Genomic DNA, 24,430 nt, shown 5'->3' on the forward strand with positions numbered 1-24,430 from the left:
GAAGGCACAAATTGTACATGTTCCTTAATAAGAGCACTAATAGCAGTCTCCTTATATTGGCTCTCTTCCCTAAATATAGGGAAAATTTCACCAAAACTCATAAAAACTGCCCCACAATAGACACCCTATATTTACATGTTTTGGTTGGGTAGCTACAGTGTTAGCTTCAATCACTTTTTTTATTGAAAAAAAATTCGTCTTTCTCTCTCTCTCTCTGACTCTCTCTCTACTTCATGGCTGGCTTCATCACTTCGTTGCATCCGGCATCCCTTCGTCTCCTTCATCTCCTTCTCTTCTTTTGTGTTTCCTTTCTTTTACTCATTATTTTATTCAAGAAGAACAGAGGGTTAGACGAAAGAGAGAGACCGTGAGAAAATCCAAGAGATGAGAGAGAGAGAGATCGGGAGTTTGAGAGAATGAATCTAGGAGGGAGAGATGCAGACGGAGAGGGAGATCGCCGGAACCCGCGAACCCAGAGGAGCCGATCGTTGATGGGTCGCCACCGGTGAACCCAAGTGAGGCGATTTCCGGCGAACAGAGGGTTAGACGAAAGAGAGAGACCGTGAGAAAATTCAAGATATGAGAGAGAGAGAGAGAGAGAGATCGGGAGTTTGAGAGAATGAATCTAGGAGGGAGAGATGCAGACGGAGAGGGAGATCGCCGGAACCCGTGAACCCAGAGGAGCCGATCGTTGTGGGTCGCTACCGGTGAACCCAAGTGAGGCGATTTCCGGCTAACAAAGGGTTAGACGAAAGAGAGAGACCGTGAGAAAATCCAAGAGATGAGAGAGAGAGAGATCGGGAGTTTAAGAGAATGAACCCAGGAGGGAGAGATGCAGACGGAGAGGGAGATTGCCGGAACCCGCGAACCCAGAGGAGCCGATCGTTGATGGGTCGCCACCGGTGAACCCAAGTGAGACGATTTCCAATGAAGCAGAGGGTGATTTTCGGTTGATCAGCCGGAGAAGACGGGTGAGCAGGAGAGAGAAGACGAATGGGAGAAGAAAAGAAATTGATAAAAAAAATAAAAGTAGGAAAGAGAAAAAATAATAAAATAAGAGTAAAAAATAATATTTAATTGGTATAAGAAAAATTAAGGGAATCTATTGTGGGGTGTTTTTTTTTAGGGAAATAAAAAGTGGTTTTGTTCCCTAAATATAGGGAAAATGGTTGATAAGCTGCTGCTAGTGTTCTAATGGAAGGCACCAATTTAAGCCTCTCATTTATTCGGCTATGTTAATGTCGTTTATTTTAAAAAAAGAAAAAAAACGGTTATTTTAAAAAGATATGTTATTTATATGTATATTTTACACACTCTTATACATAGGTCTTATATCAAATATAAATATATGTACAAATATCATTTGCCTACTACAAAGGCACCTTATTCAAGTTGACCCTTGTGACAAAGTTCTCCAATAATTACTTGCTATCACTTTTTGGATCAAGTAAGATATATATGCATGCGCCAAGGAAAACGACAAAGTTAATTAAGAAAGATGAAAATCTTACGCTATTATTAATTTCTAAACACCTTATTAGCATTATATATACATGATGTCAAAATTACAGACGATAAACCCTTCTTATTTGTGAACAGTGATACAAACTACTTTACTAGCTAGCTGCAAATACAGACTCTCCATAGATGCCTGAGGAAGACAAATCAAAGCAAAAGCAAAAAGCTTCAATTAGGACCATGAGTGAGGCATTTTCACGAAATGCCTGAGGAAGATATTCCAGAAAGTTAAAAGCAGGAAGATAATCCCAACAACCGTTGCAGTGCCCCTCCAAATGTCGCGGAAATATGTTGTTGTCAAGGTTGCCATGTTTCGATTCCAGAAGACTCCGTAGTGCCCATTAAGTTTTTCGCTGAGTTCATAGTAGCAGGAATCTTCTGCTAGAATTTGGTGACCAAGCTTGTTAACCAGTCTCGCCACTGCTTCATGGCTGCCAAGTTGGTTAACAATAACCTTTTTCTCAACCAACAGATCCACATCTTTTTCAGTGTTGATAAGAGAATCCAACAGCAGAATGTAATTGCAGATGTAAGCTTCCGTTGGATAATGACACTGCTCCAAGGCCATGATGTTTCGGAAAACACAGTCGGTTTCGTGCCCTACTTCAAAGGCAGGGAGTTCCAAGAAAAATTGCATGCGCTCCAAGCAGATAAAGCATGGTAGGCAATTCAAGAGCCATGAACAATTCAGGTAAGGACAGTAGTCCAAGAACGGACCTGTCGAATATAGCATGATCAGAGACTAAGTTCGAACATTGTTTCTATCTAAAGAAAACTTTACTTATCATCTTTGCTCTTTCGTCACTTTTGCAATCATACCCGTAAATTTTAAAAAGTATCAATTTATTGTATCAATGTTAATCTGGCTTCCATTAAGAATTTCCATTAAATCCAATTAAAATTTTCAAAATACTCGTTTATTTTTTTATTTTTTTAAAAAAATATATATAAAAATATTTTCAAAGATTCAAAAATAGATATTTTTTTCAAATTCCATTAAATCCTAACCAACGCATAAATCCATGTAATTTTTTTTCTTTTTGTTTTTCCTAAACAAATGTGGGGTATTTTAAGAATTTTAACACATCTCCATTAAAATTTAACGAAAAATTTTAACACTGGGATGAAATAGAAAAGAATTGAAAGATGTATACACTAAATTTACACTTCTTAAAGTTTATGAGTATGATTGCAAAAGTGATGAAAGATTAGGAGTAGTAAGTGAAGATTTTCTAATATTTCACCTCTTACTAATTAAGAATGAATTTGAACCCACAAGCTAAGAGAGTATTAAAATATATAATTAAATAATTAAATTAACTATTTTCTATTAACTTATGCTTTTCAAATAAGTAGGGATGGATTTAACATTACCCTTTTCGAATTTGATGTCAAGCAGGTGTCTTTCTTCAACTTTTTTGAATTTCACTCCGGCCTCGTCAAGCTTTGTGGCACTATACAGGTGATCAATCGCCTTCTTTCTTTTATCCTTCAGGTCTGACGGATAGAAAAAACATCTCAGCAAATCTGTCAAATGTTTAATTTCTTTCCCCTTAAAAATATCGGAATTTGGGTGCTGATCATATTTAGAAAAGTAGTTGCGGCAAAGCTCGAGAAAGGGAATATCCTTGAGCTCTTTTGTCGGGGGGTCTTCTTTCTGTTTCTCGATCATTTTCTGGCCTTCAGCCCCGGACTTGTATAAATCCTCAAGAACAAAAAACGGAAGCTGATTCTCAAGTAGAAGCAAGTCATGCTCTATACCATCCCTCAGCCACGGTTTGCTTAATATATAATCTTCATATTCCTTTTTCTCCATTTCAGTCTCTTTGTGTTCTTTCTTTTCCATTTCTTTCTCTTCAGGTTCTTTCTTTTCCATTTCTTTCTCTTCAGGTTCTTTCTTTTCATGTTCTTTCTTTTCCATTTCTTCCTTTTCTTTCTTTTCAAAAGTCCTCCAGAAGAGCTCAATTATAAAGATGCCATCCAATAGAATCATGTTTACAAACTCTTTACTGCTGAGTTCTGAGGTCTCCGCATAACAATGGCGGATTTTTACTTCTGCCTCTTCAATGATTGTTGCAAGATCCACCTGGCTCTTCCCAGTCCTAAAACAGAACTCCCTCAAATATCTCAGTTTCTGCATTTCCATGTCCCTGAATTCTTCCATGCCGTAATTATGAAGAGGGCCGATTGAGATTAACTTAGGAGTATAGGCTTTGTTGTTTACTTTTCGAAGTTTCTTTGGAACCCTGTAGATGCAGCACTCGGGCCACGCGGGAGGCTCAAGAACAAATGGGATGTCAATGACCAACTCTTTGCATTTGAGACCCTTTTTCTGAACCATCTTCTTTCTCAGTCTGCAGGTTCGTTTCCAAGTGACAGAGAAACCATCAAGTGTTAGGCCTACATCTTATATATCAAAGCTGCATATAAAAATTAGGAGTGATAAACAAGTCAACCTATACTAAATAAAATAAGAAATAAACCTTAATATAAAAAATATTCTAACGCAGACAATCAACCAACACTAACGACAGAATCGAATCAAAATCTGCGATGCATAGTTTATTTTTATTTTTTAAATTTCAGAGCACAAAGCAATTTCAATATATAGCTCGCACAATTCGTCTTAGATTGCTTATTAAAGGTAATCTTTTCACAGTATAGAAGGGGCTCTCTAACACAGTATATTTTCCAACGAATAGATAGCAAATAAAGTAGAAGATTATAACCATCCAAGTATATGATTTCAAAATATGTATGGGATTGAAGAGAGCTAGAAGATATGAAATGAGAGAATAAAGAACCTGCAAATGCTGCTGGCCTGTAAGAAGAAAGTTCTCGACTGTTGGCTGCTTGAGAACACCAGAGCTCCTCCTTTTAAATCCCCACACTCGTCTGCTGTCCTTTTCTCTCTTCTTAAAGATCTTTCTCATAACAATATCTGCTGTCCAAGTGCATCACTCATTTATTTAGCAGGTAACGGTCTCTCTCAGTCTCTCTCCCGCTATATTATAAAAAAAAAAAAAAAAAATTAAAATACATCAATGTAACATCATGCTTATCCAAAAGTAAAGCAGGCCATGCACCTTGAATATCCCTTCAAAAGGAATGATTTTTATTTTTTATTTTTAAACACATTTTTACCCTCAGAGTTTTAGCCATATTTTTTCACCCATCAATTTCACTTTCAATTATAAGTGGCACCTCGTTTATTGGTATATACTCAAATAATACTTCAGCCCATCTACGGTAAAAAAAAACTAGCAAAATTTCACGTCAAACTAATCAAAACTTGACATGTGTCATATATCTTAATAATAATAATAATGGGCCGAAACCACTCAGAGGCCAAACGGGGGTGGTGAGTCCTTGGGGATGGTATTGGTTCCCCTCATTTTGCCATTTGGGGGTGGCCGGCCACCCCCTTTGGGTTTTTTTTTTTTTTTTTTTTTTTAGTTATTTTTAAATCATTTTTTATTATTTTCTACATTTTTACATTTAAGTTTTTTAAATTTTATTATTTACTATTTTTTTAATAAAGTATATGACACGTGTCAAGTTTGGATTGATTTGACATAAAATTCTGTTAATTTTCTTGACGGTAGATGGACATATGTACTATTTGGATATATACCAATAAACGAGGTATCACTTGTGATCGAAAGTGAAACCGATTAATGATAAAAAAAAAATAAAAATTTTAAAACTTAGATGGCAAAAATGTATTTAACCTACCCCCACCCTTTTTTATTAACCAAAACTAAACTTAGGGGAGGAGATCAATTGTAAAAATTACAAGTGTTCTTTCAAATTTGACCAAGCCATAAATTATACCCAAAATGCATAATACTAATATGATTGATGATTTTTATTTTGAAAGTCAAACTCTCACTAATTGACAAATGTACAGAGAAATTAGCAAGTGTTCTCTCAAATTAGACTAAGCTATAAATTAGTGAAACTCAAAACAGGTAATATTATTAAGATTTAAAATTGTCATTTTGAAAATCGAACTTTTATACTAATACATATTTAAATACTTTAAAATTTATTTATTTATTTATTTATGAAGCCAATGAATCACTACCGCTGTCAATCACTGTTTCCTATCAATTGACGTGAGAAACAGACGTTTTTGCCCTTTGTGTAAAAGATTGCTGAAGAATTTAACAATTGTGGAAAAATTAACAAGACTCATAGAGATCAACACCCTAAGCACGGAAGTCAACATTGTCTGTTTTACATACGCCAAATTCCTTCAACTTTTATGGATGTTTTAATCAGATTTGGATATTTTTGTTTTTCAGCGCCTGTTTAATTCTTCACAAAATTCCTAAAAATAATTTATTTTTGTCTCATAGTCTACCCTCTCTCTCTCTCTTTTATGTTTTTTACTTTTTTTTTTTTTTTTAAACGTAAAATACATTATATCCCCCAAACTTTCACTTTAATCTTCCACACTTTTACAAAATAAAATTCACTTGCAACTCTTACTTATAAATTATCAAAATATTTTGAGTTATTTTTTCCTTTTAATTAAAAACTTCCTCAATTTTAAAAATTGAAAAATGAAAACAAATTAAAAAAAATAAAATAAACTACTCTTGCGGGAGGGTTGGAGCCAACATAGTGATGGAAGTCGAAGAAAAAAATAAATAAAAGAAAATAAAAAGCTTCCTAATCCAAAAAGTCAATGTGCCCGTGTCCTTTGGATGGATATGGCCAAGGGGAGACGTGCGCTTGGCTGCCGGTGCTGGGATAGTGGAGGTAGCTCCATCCTCTCTCCTAGTAGGGTGTGGTTTTTTTTTTGGCATAAATTAAATGAATTTTTAATTAAAAATAATATAATTTAAATTTTGTTGATAATTTATAAATTTGAATTGCACTGGTTTATGATTTAAAATTGCAAGTTAATTAGAACGATTGAATTTTTATTTTTTTATTTATTTTAATTTCTTTTGTGGTAATGTTTGAAGCTAAATCTAATTTATATTTCACCTACCCCTTGACCAACCTTAAGTAAAGCATAAATGACGTGTCTCTGTTTATAACCATTAACTTGTAAGTCTCACCGTCTCTTAATTGGTTGTTGAGCATCAATCATGACGGCAACTGCCAAGTGGCAAGGTACGGCACCGTTTGATAAACAACTTCATTTTCCCTTTTTTTTTTTTTTTTTTTTTTTTCTTTTTTTTATTCTCTTTAAAAAAATAATAATAATAATAACTTCAAAAAATTCTAACCTTTATTTTACTTTTTATATAACATTAACTATTTTTTATTACTATTCAAATAAAAAAAATCAATAAACAAAACTTTTTAACTTTTTCAAACAAAAAATTACAAGTTTCTTCTATTTTAAATCGCATTAATAACATTTTATTACTAAAAACAAAAAAAAAAAAAAAAAAAAAAAAAGAAAATCCACTCCTAAAAAATGTTTACCAACCCTTTATGGTTTGATTGCAGAAAAATAAGAGGGATGCTAGGTGTACCAAATTCTTTTACCAAAAGATGAGTACCAAATGATGTGGAGCTTATTCATTGGAGATGATCAAAACAATTAATAAAAAGAAATGCTACAAGTACCAATGAATAAACTCCATATCATTTGGTACCCATTTTTTGGTAAAAGAATTTAGTACCCCTATCATTTCTCAAAAATAAATGGAGCCCCCCCTTCATTTAAAGTGACTGAATGAGGAAACACGTGGTGAATTGAATGTAATACGTACAACGTTGGTGGATTGAATGTAATACAACGCTGGCAGATGGCATGCTTTAAATGAAAGTAGTTTAGACAAGTCGTGAATATAATTTGGATTAAAGAAACTCAAATAGTTTTTGTAAAATGTTTTTTCTTATTTTCTGGGTAATTGGTACGTTCGAAAATTATGATCGAATGAAAAATATTTTTAGTTGACCAAAATAATCTTTTTTTAATTTTCATAAAATAATTTTTTTATTTTTTATTTATTTTTTATTTTTATTTTTTATATATATAACTATATACCATTTTTTGTCGGAGTTCGCCAGAAATTGCTAAACAATTGTCGAAGTTTGCTAAACAACTATTGGAACCCGTCGGACCTCCACCAGACCACCACCATAGTTTGCCAAATCTCTGTCAAAAGTTTTTGGGAGTTGTCAACCGTTTTCTGCTGTCGCTCATTTTTCGTACTAGCCAAACGTCAAAAAATATTTTTCAATGAAAAACAATTTTTGTCAATACAAACATAGCCTTAATTGTATCCTTGTCATTGTATTGTTAAGAGCAATAAGCACTAGTTTCATGAAGTTTCAAATTTTTCAAAAAAAAAAGAGATGGTTGAATGACAAAGGACAACAGGGAAGAGGAGAGGGAGAGGAAATTACTAAATGATGAGATAATCATGTAATACTCTAAATATTGGACGAGATTTCAAGGTAGGTTATTATTTCTTAAATTAAGTTTAGTAATCCTTTTCCCCTTCCCCTTCCCTGACATGCAGGCTTTTGGCAGGGGGCTGAAAAAATTCAGCCAGCTTTTTCATGATAAGACAAGCTTCTTTTTTTTTTTCTTTTTTTTTTCTTTTTTTTTTTTTTTTTTCAATTTACCGCTGTACACAACCACAAATTTTTTTCCTGCTAAGAATAGAATGGGTAAAACAAAACATGCTTTATTTTTACCCATTGTACCCCTGTATACGACTGTTTAAGCTGTTGAATTTTTTTCCATGTCAAGGGTAAAATGGAAAAAAAGGGTTATCCCATCTTGAAAATGACTGAATTTTTTCAACCCTCCTACCAAAAGCCTGCTCTGTCCGTACTAGTCAGAGAAGAAGGAGGAAGAAGAACAAGGGAAAAGGGATTACTAAACGGGGCTAAAACATCAACTAATTATAATTATTCTCTTCTCTAGCTCTAACATTCACATAAACGTTCATACCATTTATTAATCGGATGATGAAGTGAATTTGGAGGCAATATGTAGACAACAAATGCATCTTGCTTTTCAAAGGAAGAAAGATTCTATGTGTTGTCACGTATATTGACACATGAATGAAACAAAGGTAAATTCATTATTGGAAAACTTTAATACATACAAAAGACATGCACTTACCAAAACGATTAGCACAGTGCAGTCAAATGCCGCCACTCAGTCTTCTCCCACAGTGTCTATGTCAGTCTTCACCGGAGTTCACCACCACTTCTGACCATCTTATTTTTGTTTTCAAACTTAAGCATTTAGGACTTTCACATTGAGTTTGATTGAAAATATTATAATATATGAAAAAGGTCAACATCAAAATATTCTCATGTTAAGTGTTGGTTGTAATCAGATCCTCGTATAAATTTGATTAGCATATATATATATATATATATATATATATATTTGTATTTATTCACTACTCTATAAATATGAACCTTTGCATTGTAAATAATTAAGTCAAGAAGAGCACAATATAACTTTAAGAGCCATTTAAAGTGATAACATAGGTGCCTAACACCGAACAACTCATTAATTTTATATAGATCGAAGTTGACACAAACACAATAATACACTCATTAATATTTGTTGGAGTCTATTGGAGTCTTTTGTCTCGATCAGACAATACATCTACCTCATACGTTTAAAACTTCTCCATTTTATTAACAGCGAAGATGGCCATAATTATATCTTAACCTTGGAATGATGTTTTAAATTGATCATATATAGACCCTAACCTACCTAACCATTGTAAATATTAAAAAAAAAAAAAAAAAAAACTCTTATGCAGTCTTTCTCTCTTTTTCTCACTGATAAAAATATTGGGAAATGATTTGTGGGGGACAAAAACCGTCCCCACCCCTCTCTTTTTGGTTTTTATATAAAAATAAGGGTTAAGTACATTTTTAGTCCTTGAGTTTTGAAGACTTTAATTTTTAATCCCTGAGTTTCAATTTGCATCACAGATGATACATAAATTTTGAAAAATAATCAAATTAATACCTTGGTTAACTTCTTCATCCAAAAACTAACGGTCTGCCACGTGTCAACCCCAGAAGTTGACACGTGGCACTATATAAAAAAATTAAAGATTAATTTAAAAATTTTAAAAAAAAAATTGAAAAAATTAAAAAAAGAAAAAAGAAAAAGGAAAGCCACCCCCTTGGCCACCATAGGGGTGGCCGGCCACCCCCATTTTGGCCAAGGAGGTGGTCGGCCGGTCTGGGGTGGCCGAACTACCCTTTCGACCACCCCATGGACAGAAAATAAATAAATAAATAAATAAATCGGGAAGATCGGTTTTGCCCTTGGGGGTGGCCGAACCACCCCCAAGGGCCACGGGGGTGGTTCGGCCACCCCCAAATCGGGCGGTCTGGGTGTGGCCGAACCACCCCCAAAGGCCAAGGGCCAAACCCTCCAAATTTTAGGATTTATTTTTTCTGTTTTGCCCTTGGGGTGGCCAAACAACCCCCAAAGGCCACGGGGGTGGTTCGGCCACCCCCAACGGCAAAACAGATCTTTCCGATTTTTTTTTTTTTTTTTTTTTTTTTTTTTCAATCCAGGGGGTGGCCGATGGGGTGGTTTGGCCACCCCAGACCGGCCGGCCACCTCCCTAGCCAAAATGGGGGTGGCCGGCCACCCCCATGGTGGCCAAGGGGGTGGCTCAGTCACCCCCTTTTTTTTTAATTTTTTTAATTTTTTAATTTATTTTGAAAGATTTTTTATTTTTTTATATAGTGCCACGTGTCAACTTTTGAGGTTGACACGTGGCGGACCGTTAGTTTTTGGACGGAGAAATTAACCGAGGTACTAATTTGGTCATTTTTTAAAACTGATGTATCATCTATGATGTAAATTAAAAATCATAGGCTAAAAAATAAAGTTTTTAAAACTCATAAACAATAAGAATATTTAATCCTAAAAATAATAATAAAAGGGTATCATCAGATGCATTTTCTTTTTTTCTTTTTGTTCTTTTTTTTTTTTTTGATTTTATTTTAAAAAGAGGGTGATGGGACGGTTTTTCGTCCCATGTATTACCTCTCAAAAATATCTGCTGTCCACCTCCCTCACTCATTTATTCAGCAGCTAGGTAAGGTCTCTGTCTCTCTGTCTCTCTCTCCCGCTATATTATAAAAAAAATTAAACAACATCAATGTAACATCGTGCTTTTCCAAAAGTAAAGAAGACCGCCTACCTTGAATATCCCTTTAAAAGTAAAGTAATGATTTTATTTTTTATTTTTAAATATATTTTTGCCATTAGAGTTTTTAACCATATTTTTTCACTCATACGTTTCACTTTTGATTGTACGTAGTACCTCGTATATCGGCATATATTTAAATAATACCTCCGTCTATTTATAATCAAGAAAACTAATAAAGTTTTACTTCAAACTAATTAAAACTTGACATGTGTTATATACCTTATTAAAAATAATAATAATAATAATAATAATAATGGAGTGAAACCATTCACAGGCCAAACGAGGGTTGCACGGCCACCCCTAAGGCCTTTAGAGATGGTTTTGGCTCCCCCATTTTGCTATTTGAGGTGACCGGCGACCTCCTTTGGGTTTGTTCTTTTTTAATTTTTAATTTTTAAAGTTTTTAGTTATTATTAAATTATTTTTTTTCATTTTTACATTTAAGTTTTCTAAATTTTATTATGTACTATTTTTTTAATAAAGTATATGACACGTGTCAAGTTTTGATTGATTTGACGTAAAATTCTGTTAATTTTTTAGATGACAGATGGACATATCTATTATTTGGATATATACCAATAAACGAGGTACCACCTGTGATCGAAAGTGAAACCGATTGATGATTAAAAAAAAAAGAAAATTTTTAAAATTAAGATGGCAAAAAAGTATTTAACCCCTCCCCCTCCTTTTTTAAAACTAAAATTAAATGTAGGGGAGGAGATCAATTGTAAAAATTACAGGTATTCTTTCAAATTTGATCAAACCATAAATTATATTCAAAATGGCTAATACTAATAGGATTGATGATTCTTATTTTAGGAATCAAATTCACTGAATCACCACCATTGTTGAACATTGTTTATGATAAATTGACAATTGCATGGTGAAATTTTCAAGTGCCTTCTCAAATTCGAGTAAGCCATAAATTAGTGAAACTCAAAACGAACAATACTATTAAGATTAAAAATTCTCATTTTAAAAGTTAAACTTTTATGGTAATACATATCCAAATACTTTGAATTTATTTATTTATTTTGAAGTCACTGAATAACCACCGCTGTCGATCACTTTCCTATCAATTGACATGAGAAGCAGACGTTTTTGCCCTTTGTGTAAAAGATTGCTGAAGAATTTAACAACTGTGGAAAAATTAACAAGATTCCTTCAACTTCTATGGATGTTTTAATCAGAATTGGATATTTTTGTCTCATATATATGCTTATCTTTCAGCGCCTGTTTAATTCTTCACAAAATTCCTAAAAATAATTTATTTTTGTCTCATACTCTACCCTCTCTCTCTCTCTTTTATGTTTTTTACTTTTTTTTTTTTTTTTTAAAACGTAAAATACATTATATCCCCAAAACTTTCACCTTAATCTTCCACGCTTTTGTGGTAATGTTTGAAGCTAAATCTAATTTATATTTCACCTGCCCCTTGACCAACCTTAATTAAAGCATAAATAACATGTCTCTGTTTTATTACCATTAACTTGTAAGTCTCACCGTCTCTTAATTGGTTGTTGAGCATCAATCATGACGGCAACTGCCAAGTGGCAAGGTACGGCACCGTTTGATAAACAACTTCATTTTCCTTTTTTATTTTTTATTCTCTTTAAAATAATAATAATAACTTTAAAAAATTCTAACCTTTATTTTACTTTTTATATAACATTAACTATTTTTTATTACTATTCAAATAAAACAAATCAATAAACAAAACTGTTTAACTCTTTCATACAAAAAATTACAAATTTCTTTCTATTTTAAATCGCATCAATAACATTTTATTACTTAAAAAAAAATAATAAAAAAAAATCCACTCCTAAAAAATGTTTACCATCCCGTTATGGTTTGATTGCAGAAAAATAAATGGAGTCCCCTCCTTCATTTAAAGTGATTGAATGAGGAAACACGTGGTGAATTGAATGTAATACGTACAACGTTGGTGGATTGAATGTAATACAACGCTGGCAGATGGCATGCCTTAAATGAAAGTAGTTTAGACAAGTCGTGAATATAATTTGGATTAAAGAAACTCAAATAGTTTTTGTAAAATGTTTTTTCTTTTTTTTCTGGGTAATTGGTACGTCCGAAAATTATGATGGAATGAAAAATATTTTTGGTTGACCAAAATAATCTTCTATATATAATTTTCTTTAAATAGTTTATATATATATATATAACTGTAAACTATTTTTCATCAGAGTTCGCCCGAAACTACTAAACAATCGTCGAAGTTTGCTAAACTACTATCGGAACCCGTTGGACCTCCACCAGACCACCACCTTAGTTTGCCAAATCTCTGTCGAAAGTTTTTGAGAGTTGTCAACCGTTTTCTGCTGTCGCTTATTTTTCGTAGCAGTCAAACGTCAAAAAATATTTTTCATTGAAAAACAATTTATGTCAATACAAACATAGCCTTAATTGTATACTTGTCATTGTATTGTTAAGAGCGATAAGTACTAGTTTCATGAAGTTTCAAATTTTCCAAAAAAAAAAACAAATGATTGAATGGCGAAGGACAACCAGGAAGAGGAGAGGGAGAGGAAATTACTAAATGATGAGATAATCATGTAATACCCTAAATATTAGACGAGATTTCAAGGTAGGTTATTATTTCTTAAATTAAGTTTAGTAATCCTTTTCCCCTTCCCCTTCCCTGACGTCCAGGCTTTTGGTAGGAGGGTTGAAAAAATTCAGCCAACTTTTTCATGATAAGACAAACTTTTTTTTTTCTTTTTTTTTTTTTTTTTTTTCGTTTTACCGCTGTATATAACTACAAATTTTTTTCCTGCCAAGGGTAAAATGGGTAAAACAAAACAAGCTTTATTTTTACCCATTCTACCCCTGTATACAACTGTTTAAGCTGTTGAATTTTTTTTCCATATCAGGGGTGAAATGGAAAAAAAAGGGCTGTCCCATCTTGAAAAATGGCTGAATTTTTTCAGCCCTCCTGCCAAGAGCCTGCTCTGTCTGTACTAGTCAGGAAAAGGGGAAGGAGAAGGAGAAGGAGAAGAGAAAAGGGATTATTAAACAGTGCTAAAACATCAACTAATTATAATTATTCCCTTCTCTAGCTCTAACATTCACATAAACGTTCATACCATTTATTAATCGGATGATGAAGTGAATTTGGAGGCAATATGTAGACAACACATGCATCTTGCTTTTCAAAGGAAGAAAGATTTCATGTGTTGTCACGTATATTGACACATGAATGAAACAAAGGTAAATTCATTATTGGAAAACTTTAATACATACAAAAGACATGCACTTACCAAAACGATTAGCACAGTGCAGTCAAACGCCGCCACTCAGTCTTCTCCCACAGTGGCTATTGTCAGTCTGCACCGGAGTTCACCACCACTTCTGACCATCTTATTTTTGTTTTTAAACTTAAGCTTTTAGGATCTCTCACGTTAAGTTTGATTGAAAATATTATAATATTTGAAAAAGGTTAATATCAAAATATTCGCTAGTTAAGTGTTGATTGTAATCAAATCTTCATAGAAATTTGATTAGCATATATATTTGTATTTGTTCACTACTCTATAAATATGAACTTTTACATTATAAACAATTAAGTCAACGAGAGCATAATATAACCTTAAAAGCCATTTAAAGTGGTAATTTTATTTACAAACACAATTAATAATACACTCATTAATATTTGTTGGAATCTATTGGAGTCTTTTGTCTCCATCAGACAATACATATCTACATCATATATATGTTTAAAACTTCTCCATTTTATTAACAGTGAAGATGGCCATAATTATATCTTAACCTTGTTGGAATGATGTTTTAAATTGATCATATATAGACCCTAACCTACCTAACCATAGTGTAAAAAAAAAAAAAAAAAAAATCCCTAACTCAAAGTTTGGTGGAAACCGTGAAATTGACCAATTGACCAACGACACTTATGTGTGAAAAACGTATCCGGGGTGGTCTCATTGCGATGACGTCATTTATGACAACTAACCAATAATGAAACCTGGTACTACAGGCTTGATGGAAATTGCTAGCTGGCAAATTTTTAAAATGTTAATTAAATGTGTTCATTTGAATGACCTTAGAGCACTCACATTGGATCATGTTAAAACCCCTCTAAATTTATAATAGATAACAAACTCACAAAAACACCCTTTCATTAGATTATTTATCCTAAATCTAAAATAGAGTTTTAGTAGATTTGTGAATAGTGCAACTCTACATGTGGAGTTATACTATTCACCGATCTATCCATTATTTTATTGTTTTATACATACAAAAAGTGAAAAAAGTAAAATGATAAAAAGTAGAAAAGAGATAAAAAGAATAAAAAAAGAGTAAAAAAAAGAGTATAGAGTTAAGAATAGATAATCGGATGGAGTGTGCCTTTTAAAATTCATTAGCTAAACTAGATAAAGTGAGTTTTGATTAGCTATTTTAGATTGAAATATACACGATCCAATGTGAGTGCTCTTAGTTAAAGAAATGGATAAGATTTGTTGAGAGATTTGAACGTCTGTCTAAATCATTAAAGAAATGGATAAGATTTGTTGAGATATTTGAATGTCTGTCTAAATCATTAACAGACATTATTATATATTACTAACTCAAACCACAATTTATAACAATTTTTGCCTGTTATAATTTTTATTTTTATTTATCTATTCTTTGAAAAAAAAAAAAAAATCATAAGACTAGACATGAAATCACTTTGCTACACGAATAAGATGGTAAAGAGTTATATCTTGAAATGACAAAAGATCATATCTTAAACATTAATGGCTACTTCATAAATTGCTAGCCAACCGGTAGCATCTCCGGTCATCTCAAAGGGTTAGTTTGTAAATGTCATAATAAATTTACTTTTATTTTTTATAAGATTTATGGTACCGTTGCTTCATATATCCACCTCTCAAATAAAAAAAAAATTAAAAAAATAAAATCTTTTTTTTTTTTTTTTTTGGATGGATAAAAACTTTATAAGGCCCAAACACAGCAAGTCTACAAACACTCCAGAAAACTGGATACAAGCTACTAAAAAAATAGTAGCAACAAAACAGAATAGCCTTAGCCAACCACAAGCCGGCCAACAAAGGCTGAACCAACAACAAGAACACCACAGTAAACAAAACAGCACCCAAAACAAAGAAAACTCAACTGAGAAACTAACTGAATACAGCATCAATCAACCAAACGATCAGCAGCATCAAACAACAATCTGCTATCAACCAACCACAGAACTACAGAAACTAACTGCTAAACATCTTCTGCAAATCCACCTCAACATGGAAAACAGAACCCCATCAGTGGAGAAGCAGTTTGTCAATCACTTCTTATTTTTATTCAAATAAAAAACTCACAACAAAACTCATTTACCAAACACACATTGTATTTATTCAAATTCCAAAATCCCTTTTTCTAAAGATTGAAGCCATTCAGTCAAAATGAATGCATCAATCTAATTATCTTGCCATATAATTCTTTAAACAAAAATGTTTTTTTTTTTTTTAAAAAAAAAAAAGTAAATTAATTAAATTGGTAGTAGTAGGATGACACATGAGTTGAAACTTGAAAGTGATCAGCCATGCTAAGAGCACTCTCAGCTGGTTTTCTATAATCTTTTTTATAATTTTTTTTAAAAAAATATTTTTTATAGAATTGTTCTCTATCTAATTAGGACATAAATTTTCTACAAATCGATTTGTTGAAAATTTCATATAACCTACATATAAGATTGACATGTGTCCCTTAACATGTGAGAAGCACATGTTTTAATTCATGTGAGAAGTACATGCTTTTTTAATAGCGTTAATAAAAAAATATGTGATTCTCACATGTTTAAATGACACACGTTAATCTTATATGTAGGTTGTATAAAATTTCCTACAAACTAATTTATAAGAAATTTTTGTTCATCCAAATATACTTCATATTAACTTCTTGTTAGAAATAAAATTGTCATGCACAACGGAATAGAGCAATACCTTATCTGCACTGTGAGCAAATATTGTTTCACTTGATTCTCTAATAAACCTCTTCTTCTTGGCAAAAAGTATTGGAAAAATCCACAGTCTAGAAGCACAAGAAAAACTGAGAATTTTATCTTTTTCTGAATTTCTTATCTCAACCCATTTAATAGGAGACTATTTATAGTATCACCCTATTCTTGAGTAGAGTGCAGTTTTGAGCAGTTACTCCATAAAAAAAAAAAAAAAACTGAAAAGAATAACACCAGTCATGTATCTCTCAAAGTATTTTCCATTATTCATACTTGCAAATAGACCGTGCGACCACCAAGAACACAAGCATAAAAGGGTTGGAGCGCTATACCAAATATTTAATGAAAAAAAGACCAGCATAACAACATCCCAAAATGAAAAAATGTCTCGTTATGCCCTAGACTCATCCGAACACATTCGATCAAATGCCTCTAATCAATCTCAAGTTCAAAAAACTTAGAACAATGTTTGACCTACCCATAATTACCGTGATGCACTCACAATTATGCCGCTATCACTACATAGCACCTTAACCTGTCGACAATGAATTCACTTAGTGATGTGTTACCAAATAGTCTTCCTTTCGCTCTTATGTCACTCAACTTTGGTCCAATCGTTTTCCGGACTATATCCCTTTAGACTGCATCAATCATAGTCATAGATAACTTAGAACAATGTCTCGTTATGCCCTAGACTCATCCGAACACATTCGATCAAATGCCTCTAATCAATCTCAAGTTCAAAAAACTTAGAACAATGTTTGACCTACCCATAATTACCGTGATGCACTCACAATTATGCCGCTATCACTACATAGCACCTTAACCTGTCGACAATGAATTCACTTAGTGATGTGTTACCAAATAGTCTTCCTTTCGCTCTTATGTCACTCAACTTTGGTCCAATCGCTTTCCGGACTATATCCCTTTAGACTGCATCAATCATAGTCATAGATAACGTACTAGAGTAGCAGACATTAAGACCTCCATCTAATGACATAGTCAAAAAGTCAACAAGGGCATAATATAGAGCCATAAATGACTCAGGGACTCACATAATGAAGAAGTAAGGATCGATTTACTCACCTCCATAGTTGGTCAAATAAGCACATGCAGTATAAAATACATACTACAATGAAGTTCTCTTCCAAAAAAAAAAAGAGCATATGTCTAAACTCAATACATTGTACAGATCGTAGTCTATTCGCTACCCAAGCGCCTAACCTGAGTCCTCAATTTGCTCACCATCTCAAGCGCCAAATTAAGGTCTCACATCAGGCTAATCAAAAGTTACATAGATTGTGGGCTATCCATGCGTAGTCTAAACAATGTCATAGACCTCATCTTAGCTCCTACTAAGGCAACATATGTTTGTATCAACTACCTTACTTGCTAAACAAGTATCAATGGACACAACATCCCATCTCTGCTCGCTACTTAAGTGCCAAAGTGGATCGCTCGTGTGAGTGAGCTGATCTTGGCTTGTCGACATACCTTTCATATCATGGAACCAATCATATTAATCAATATGCCATACGATAAACCCAAACAAAAAAATAATGAATAACATCATATGTAATAATAAATAAATATCCCAAAAGAGTACATTAATAGTCAACTGAATAACAAACAATTACATTATATGCAGTCCTAATTAAACTCCTAACATGAGCCTGAAAAACATCTCTAGCTATAGGTTTTGTCAGGGATTTGTAATCTTGTGACTTGTAGAAATGTGTTTCAGGACCACCTCATTTTGCGCAACCATGTATCTATTGTAGTGATACCGTATGTAAATGTGTTTGGTTCTCCCATGACATTTGGGGTCTTTAGCATAGGCAAGAGCTGCTAAACGATCATGATGAATCATCACAGGATCCAGAGCATCCACGATAATCTCAAGATGCTGAAGGAAACTCCTTAACCAAACAGCTTCCTGAACCGCTGTTGAACAAGCTACATACTTTACCTCCATGGTTGATAAAGCTATACAGATTTGTATCTTGCAAATCAATGTAATTGTGCCAACAAGCAAGAATGCATATCCGGATGTCAATTTGCGGTAATCTATGTTATCACCCAATCGACATCACTATACCCAACAAGTCGCAAATCCTAACCCTGTAGCACGGTATATAGTCCACCATTCCTTTGAGGAATCTCAATATCCTCTTGACTGTTTTCCAGTGGGCCAATCTAGGGCTAGACTGGAATCTGCTGACCAACAATAAGTTGAGAAATTACATATAGAAATTACGAGGAAGTACTTGCAAGAGTTGCAACAGCCAACAAATATGATAGACAACCTAGCTAGTTGCTTGTAGTTGCGCCCCTAAAGAAAAACACAAAGAGACAAGGTTAAAGCTAGTAAAATCCCATAAAAACCACCCACAAATTTTTCGAAATACTTATAGTAATCTGCAAATCTTTCCCAGCAACCAAATCTACAAAAATTTGAAATGACCTCTAGAAGAGTAGTGCTCAACGTTAGAGTAAAGATACTGAGAGAGACCTTTCATGGTCAGAGTAGTGCTCAACATTGACAACCCAGTCGTCCTCGTGGAAGCCAGAGATGAAAGTCAAGTCTGAAGAAAGGGAGAGTGACAAGAGAAAGTGGGAGGCTGCTCATTGCTCAGGCTATGACTGGATCTGAGAGTGGCAGCATTGGGGTGAGTGGGCGATGACGTGAAAGAAGAAAAGAAGAGAAAGTACATAGGAAGGGACTCGCATGAAAAAGGAGAAAATAATGACGTTAGAATTATTAACTGGATTTCTAAAACCCTATTATCGATAACCACAATTAGGGTACTTAAGTTATCCGGATACGGTTATTTTTTAGTTATAAAGTTAGTGTTTGTTGACAGTTATTAGCGGTTGATAACCGCCCCGCTTATACACCTTTAGTTGTAGCCATCGTGTGTGGATAGATTGACTAGAGGTAACACTTTCCATTTGTAAGGCCTTGGTTTAAGTCCCCATAATAAAAAATGGATAAATGTAAAATCACTTCAAATGGTTATGCCGATTTGCAATTAGCTCCGTAGGGTATAAAAGTTGGCTGACAACTCCTTGTAGTAAGAGAAAAAAAAAAAAAAAAAAAAAAAAAAAAAAAAAAAAAAACCATAATAGACCCTTCCACACAACTTCCGTCCAAAATTTTGACGAAAATTTTTTAAATGCTACGTCTCAACACCAATCATTTTATAACATATGCATGTCAGCCAGAATAAAAAAATATAAAATAAAAACTTGAGCGGGTGGTCGAGCCACCCCTTCTGGCCGACTTGGGGTGGCCGAACCATCCCAATGGCCATGGGAGTAGTTCAGCCACCCCCGAATGATGAAATGGGGCTGCATAAACAACCCCTAATGGCCCTTGAATGGCCGCCATGAGGTTTTTTGGCCACTACTCACTTGGCCCAAGAGGGTGGCTCGACCACCAGCTCAAGGTCTTTTTTTTTTTTTTTGAAATAAGAAAATTTAATATTTTTATATTTTGTGTATATATATATATATATATATTGAATTAAGAAGTATTATATCCTTTGTCAAAGTAGCTAAAAAAGTTAATCAAATTAAAAAATATAAAAGTGTAAAAACATCTAATGCATTAGCAACATGAGCCAGCTGAAAATTCTTCAGTCATATTGTTGTTGTTGAATCGAAATGTTCTTCATAGGTCATATATATACTTGTCAAGCGTGTGGCTTTTTGAGTTAACAACTCTCTTCTTTTAATGCACTGTTTTACTAAACCTATTTTATTAATTTTGAACAAAACCTCTGCAATTCTATAAAACTCCTTCCATTGTTACTTTTTTTAAACATGTCATTTGTTACACATAAATTATTAAAGAAAAAAGTATTAACCATGAAGAGTTACCGTTCCAAATGAGGTCAAATTGGCAAGTTGAAGAGATGATAAAAGGAAAAAAAATTTCTTACTAGGGGCTAATAGCAAAAATTCTTATAATTTTTTTTTTTTTTTTTTAACTTAATTTTTTTTTTCTTCTTAAGAGTTGAGGGAGGAGCCGTGGCCTATACCGGTCCCCCCACTCCCTGTGTCCCTGAGTTCAATATTTTCAATCAAATCAATGCTTCTTTTTCATCAATATATACTATCTACCTATCTTTGCCTGAATTTCTGCCAAATACGTAAATGGAATAACAAGGCAAAAACAGATTTTAAAAGCGACAGTATCTTTAAAAAAATAAAAAATTCCTAACATAATTTCTTTCGATATGGTATATACCCATTACTGGTAGGTTTAGGTCGACTTCCATGGATTGGCGTTGGTCGAGAGTCACGACAGCAATGGGCCTTCAGGGGACCCAAATCGTGGGTCTCCCTTCCAAGACCTCCTGTTCTGGAAAACGAAATTCAAGCGGTTCCAGAAATATAAATATAATTATATTATGGAATATTTGACTGAACGTGACTTAAGCACGGTTGACTCACGAGTCATCGGACTAATCATGTAAATCCACCAAAAACAGTCTTCGTAGAAAATGAACAGACAGAACAGTCCACAAAACCAACGCTTCTTTTTCCTATAGAAGACACCTGGTCCGTGATTTGAAATTGTTGGCTGATTTTTCCAGCAAAACACACTTCAAAGGGCAGCAGATTATGACATGAAAACACAAGATAATAAGAGAAGGTTGCTGCAGAATTTCTGCAGAAAAGTGAACAAAACAGAGGTAAAAAACAGAGCTGAAAACAGAGAAGTGGAAGGGGTTTTTTTTCTGCATAATCTTTCTTCTTCTATTCTCGGGAGTCTTCTTTTTTTCATATATCCTCAGTCCATACATAGCTTCTTTTTCATTTACATACAAAACAAAAAGAGCCTTTAACAAAAATGTTTCTAGAAGCCTACGTGGATACATAACACCCACTTGCTTTCACCTACTACAAACCAAGGTTTAACAAATAATACAACCAAGGTAAACAAGTAACTAGTCAAAGCACTTTAGTAGATAACATTCTCCCCCTTAATGTGCTGTTCTTGAACTCCTAATGCTTCTCTGAGTTGTTGGAACTTTTCCTTTGACAAAGCTTTGGTGAAAATGTCAGCTACTTGCTCTTCTGACCTGCAGAATTTCAATTTTATTTCTCCTTTTTCAATTGCTTCTCTAATGAAGTGATGCTTGATTGCAATGTGTCTGGTCTTGCTGTGATAAACTGGATTCTTTGCCATTGCTATAACTGATTTGTTGTCACTATACAAGTATACAGCTTCTTCTTGTTTCTCACCAATATCTTCAAGGATTCTTTTCAACCAAATAGCTTGAGACGTTGCCATAGTTGCTGAAATGTATTCTGCTTTTGCTGAAGATTGAGCAACTGATTGTTGCTTCTTTGAGGACCAAGAAAACACACATGATCCAAGTGAAAAAGTATAACCTGAGGTGCTTTTCATATCATCAACACAACCACCCCAATCACTATCACAAAAGCCAATCAACTTCACAATGGATTTTCTGCAATATCTAATTCCATAACTTGTGGTGCCTTGAATGTATCTAAGCACTCTTTTTGCTGTTGCAGAGTGAAAATGACTTGGAGAATGCATGTACCTTGATAGCAAACTTGCTGCAAACATAATATCAGGTCTTGTTGTTGTGAGATATAGCAAGTTTCCAACCAAACTTCTATAGAGTGTAGCATCCACCTTTTTTCCTCCATCTTCTTTCTTGAGTTTTTCATTAACAGCAAGGGGTGTAGCCATTGGTTTGCAACCAAGCATTCTGAACTTTTTAAGAATTTTTTCAGCATACATCTTTTGAGAAATGAACACCTCTTATTTGTCTTGATACACTTTAATACCAAGAAAGTAGTGTAGCAGCCCCATATCACTCATCTCATACTTTTTCACCATATCTTTCTTGAATTCTTCAATCATTTCAATACTACTTCCAGTCAAAATCAAATCATCAACATATAGTGCAACAATAAGCAAATTCACAATACCTTGATGCTTTACATACAAGGTTGGCTCATTCTTGCTCCTTTTGAAACCACTTTCATTGAAATAGTTGTCAATGTGGCTATACCATGCTCTAGGAGCTTGTTTTAGCCCATACAAAGCTTTTCTCAACTTGTATACTTTTTCTTCTTCTCCTTGGATGACAAATCCTTGAGGTTGCTCAACATACACCTCTTCTTTCAACTCTCAATTTAAGAAGGCTGATTTAACATCAAGTTGGTACAATAACCAACCATTTTGAGCTGCTAGAGAAATTAGAGCTCTCACTGTATCCAAGCGAGCTACAGGAGCAAAAGTTTCATGAAAATCAACTCCGGGCTGCTGTGAATACCCTTTTGCAACTAGCCTTGCTTTGTTTCTTTGAACTGAACCATCTACATTGTATTTTACCTTGTAGATCCACTTCACACCGATAATTTCTTTGTCTTTAGGTCTCTCAACCAGCTTCCATGTTTTGTTTTTTTTCAATAACTTCAATCTCATCTTCCATAGCTTTTTTCCAACTTTCTTCTTTCACTGCTTCTTCAAAATTTTCAGGTTCAACAACACAAAAGTTACATCTTGCATAAATATCATCCAAATTCCTTAATCTCATTGGACTTGAACTTGGAGATGTTGAACTTGAGCTTGGAGATGATGGTGAGCTTGGTGATGAAGTTGAACTTGATGATGGATGAGTGCTATCATCATTGCTTTCATTTTCTTGAGCTGGTCTTTGTTGTAAAAAAGTCATGGGAACAAGTTGATCTTCAACTTGATCTTGCTCCTAATTCCATTTTGCTTTCTCATCAAATAAGACATCTCGGCTGATGATTACTTTGTTAGACTTCAAGTTGTATAGCCTATAGCCCTTTGACATTAAGCTTTAGCCAACAAATATGCATTTCTCACTTGTCTCATCCAACTTGTATCTTTTCTCCTTTGGGATTTGAGTATAACAAATACAACCAAATATTTTAAGATGCTTGATTGATGGCTTTCTTCCACTCCAAGCTTCAAATGGTGTTTTACCCCACACGGCCTTAGTTGGACATCTATTCATCAAATAAAAAACTGTGTATACAGCTTCAACCTAGAAGGTTTTTGGTAAACCTTTCTCATGCAACATTGATTTGGCCATTTCCATTACTGTTTAATTGTTCCTTTCGGATACCCCATTTTGTTGTGAAGTATAAGAAACTGTCAATTGTCTTTCCATGCCTTCATCTTCACAGAATTTATGAAATTGATTTGAGGTATATTCCTTCCCTCTATCACTTCTCAAGACTGTAATAAGACAACCACTTTGTCTTTCAACAAGACATTTAAACTTTCTAAAGATATTGAAGACTTCAGATTTTTGTTTCATAAAATAAACCCAAGTCATGCGACTATAATCATCAATAAGGAGAATAAAGTACCTGTTTTGAGAATGAGAAGGAGTTTGCATCGGTCCACAAACGTTAGTATGCACCAATTCTAACATCTTCTTAGCTCTCCATGCTACTCCTTTTGAAAATGGTTGTCGATGATGCTTCCCAAGAGCACAATCTTCACAAACTTCATTCTTTTCAATGATAGTAGGAAGCCCTTGTACCATATTTTTCTGATATAGTAGCTTGAGACTTTGAAAATTCAGATGACCTAATCTTTTATGCCACAACCATGATTCATCAAGTACACCAGCTTTTAGAGCCACATCTTTTATATATTTGAAAGTGAGTGGAAAGCTTCTATTTGGAGCCATTTTAACTTCAGCCACAATCAATTTTTCTTTCC

General features: G+C 33.8%; 1 protein-coding gene across 2 annotated transcripts; it reads right to left on the minus strand.

Annotated features, from left to right (window-relative positions):
• Nucleotides 1–1,489: 1,489 nt before the first annotated feature.
• On the minus strand, nt 1,490–4,458 carry LOC133879547 (UPF0481 protein At3g47200-like). 2 transcript variants are annotated; one of them, XM_062318151.1, is made up of 3 exons: nt 4,323–4,458; nt 2,893–3,872; nt 1,490–2,235 (listed from the first exon to the last, which is right to left on the minus strand). In XM_062318151.1, the coding sequence occupies exons 2-3, from the start codon at nt 3,857–3,859 to the stop codon at nt 1,691–1,693; spliced, it is 1,512 nt and encodes a 503-aa protein (XP_062174135.1). In that variant the 5' UTR covers nt 3,860–3,872; nt 4,323–4,458; the 3' UTR covers nt 1,490–1,690. The 2 variants fall into 2 exon arrangements, with proteins under 2 accessions (XP_062174135.1, XP_062174137.1); XM_062318153.1 differs by having other exon boundaries at nt 2,893–3,938.
• Nucleotides 4,459–24,430: the final 19,972 nt, after the last annotated feature.

Source organism: Alnus glutinosa, chromosome 10 (assembly GCF_958979055.1).
Source record: "Alnus glutinosa chromosome 10, dhAlnGlut1.1, whole genome shotgun sequence".
NCBI classification, from domain to species: domain Eukaryota; kingdom Viridiplantae; phylum Streptophyta; class Magnoliopsida; order Fagales; family Betulaceae; genus Alnus; species Alnus glutinosa.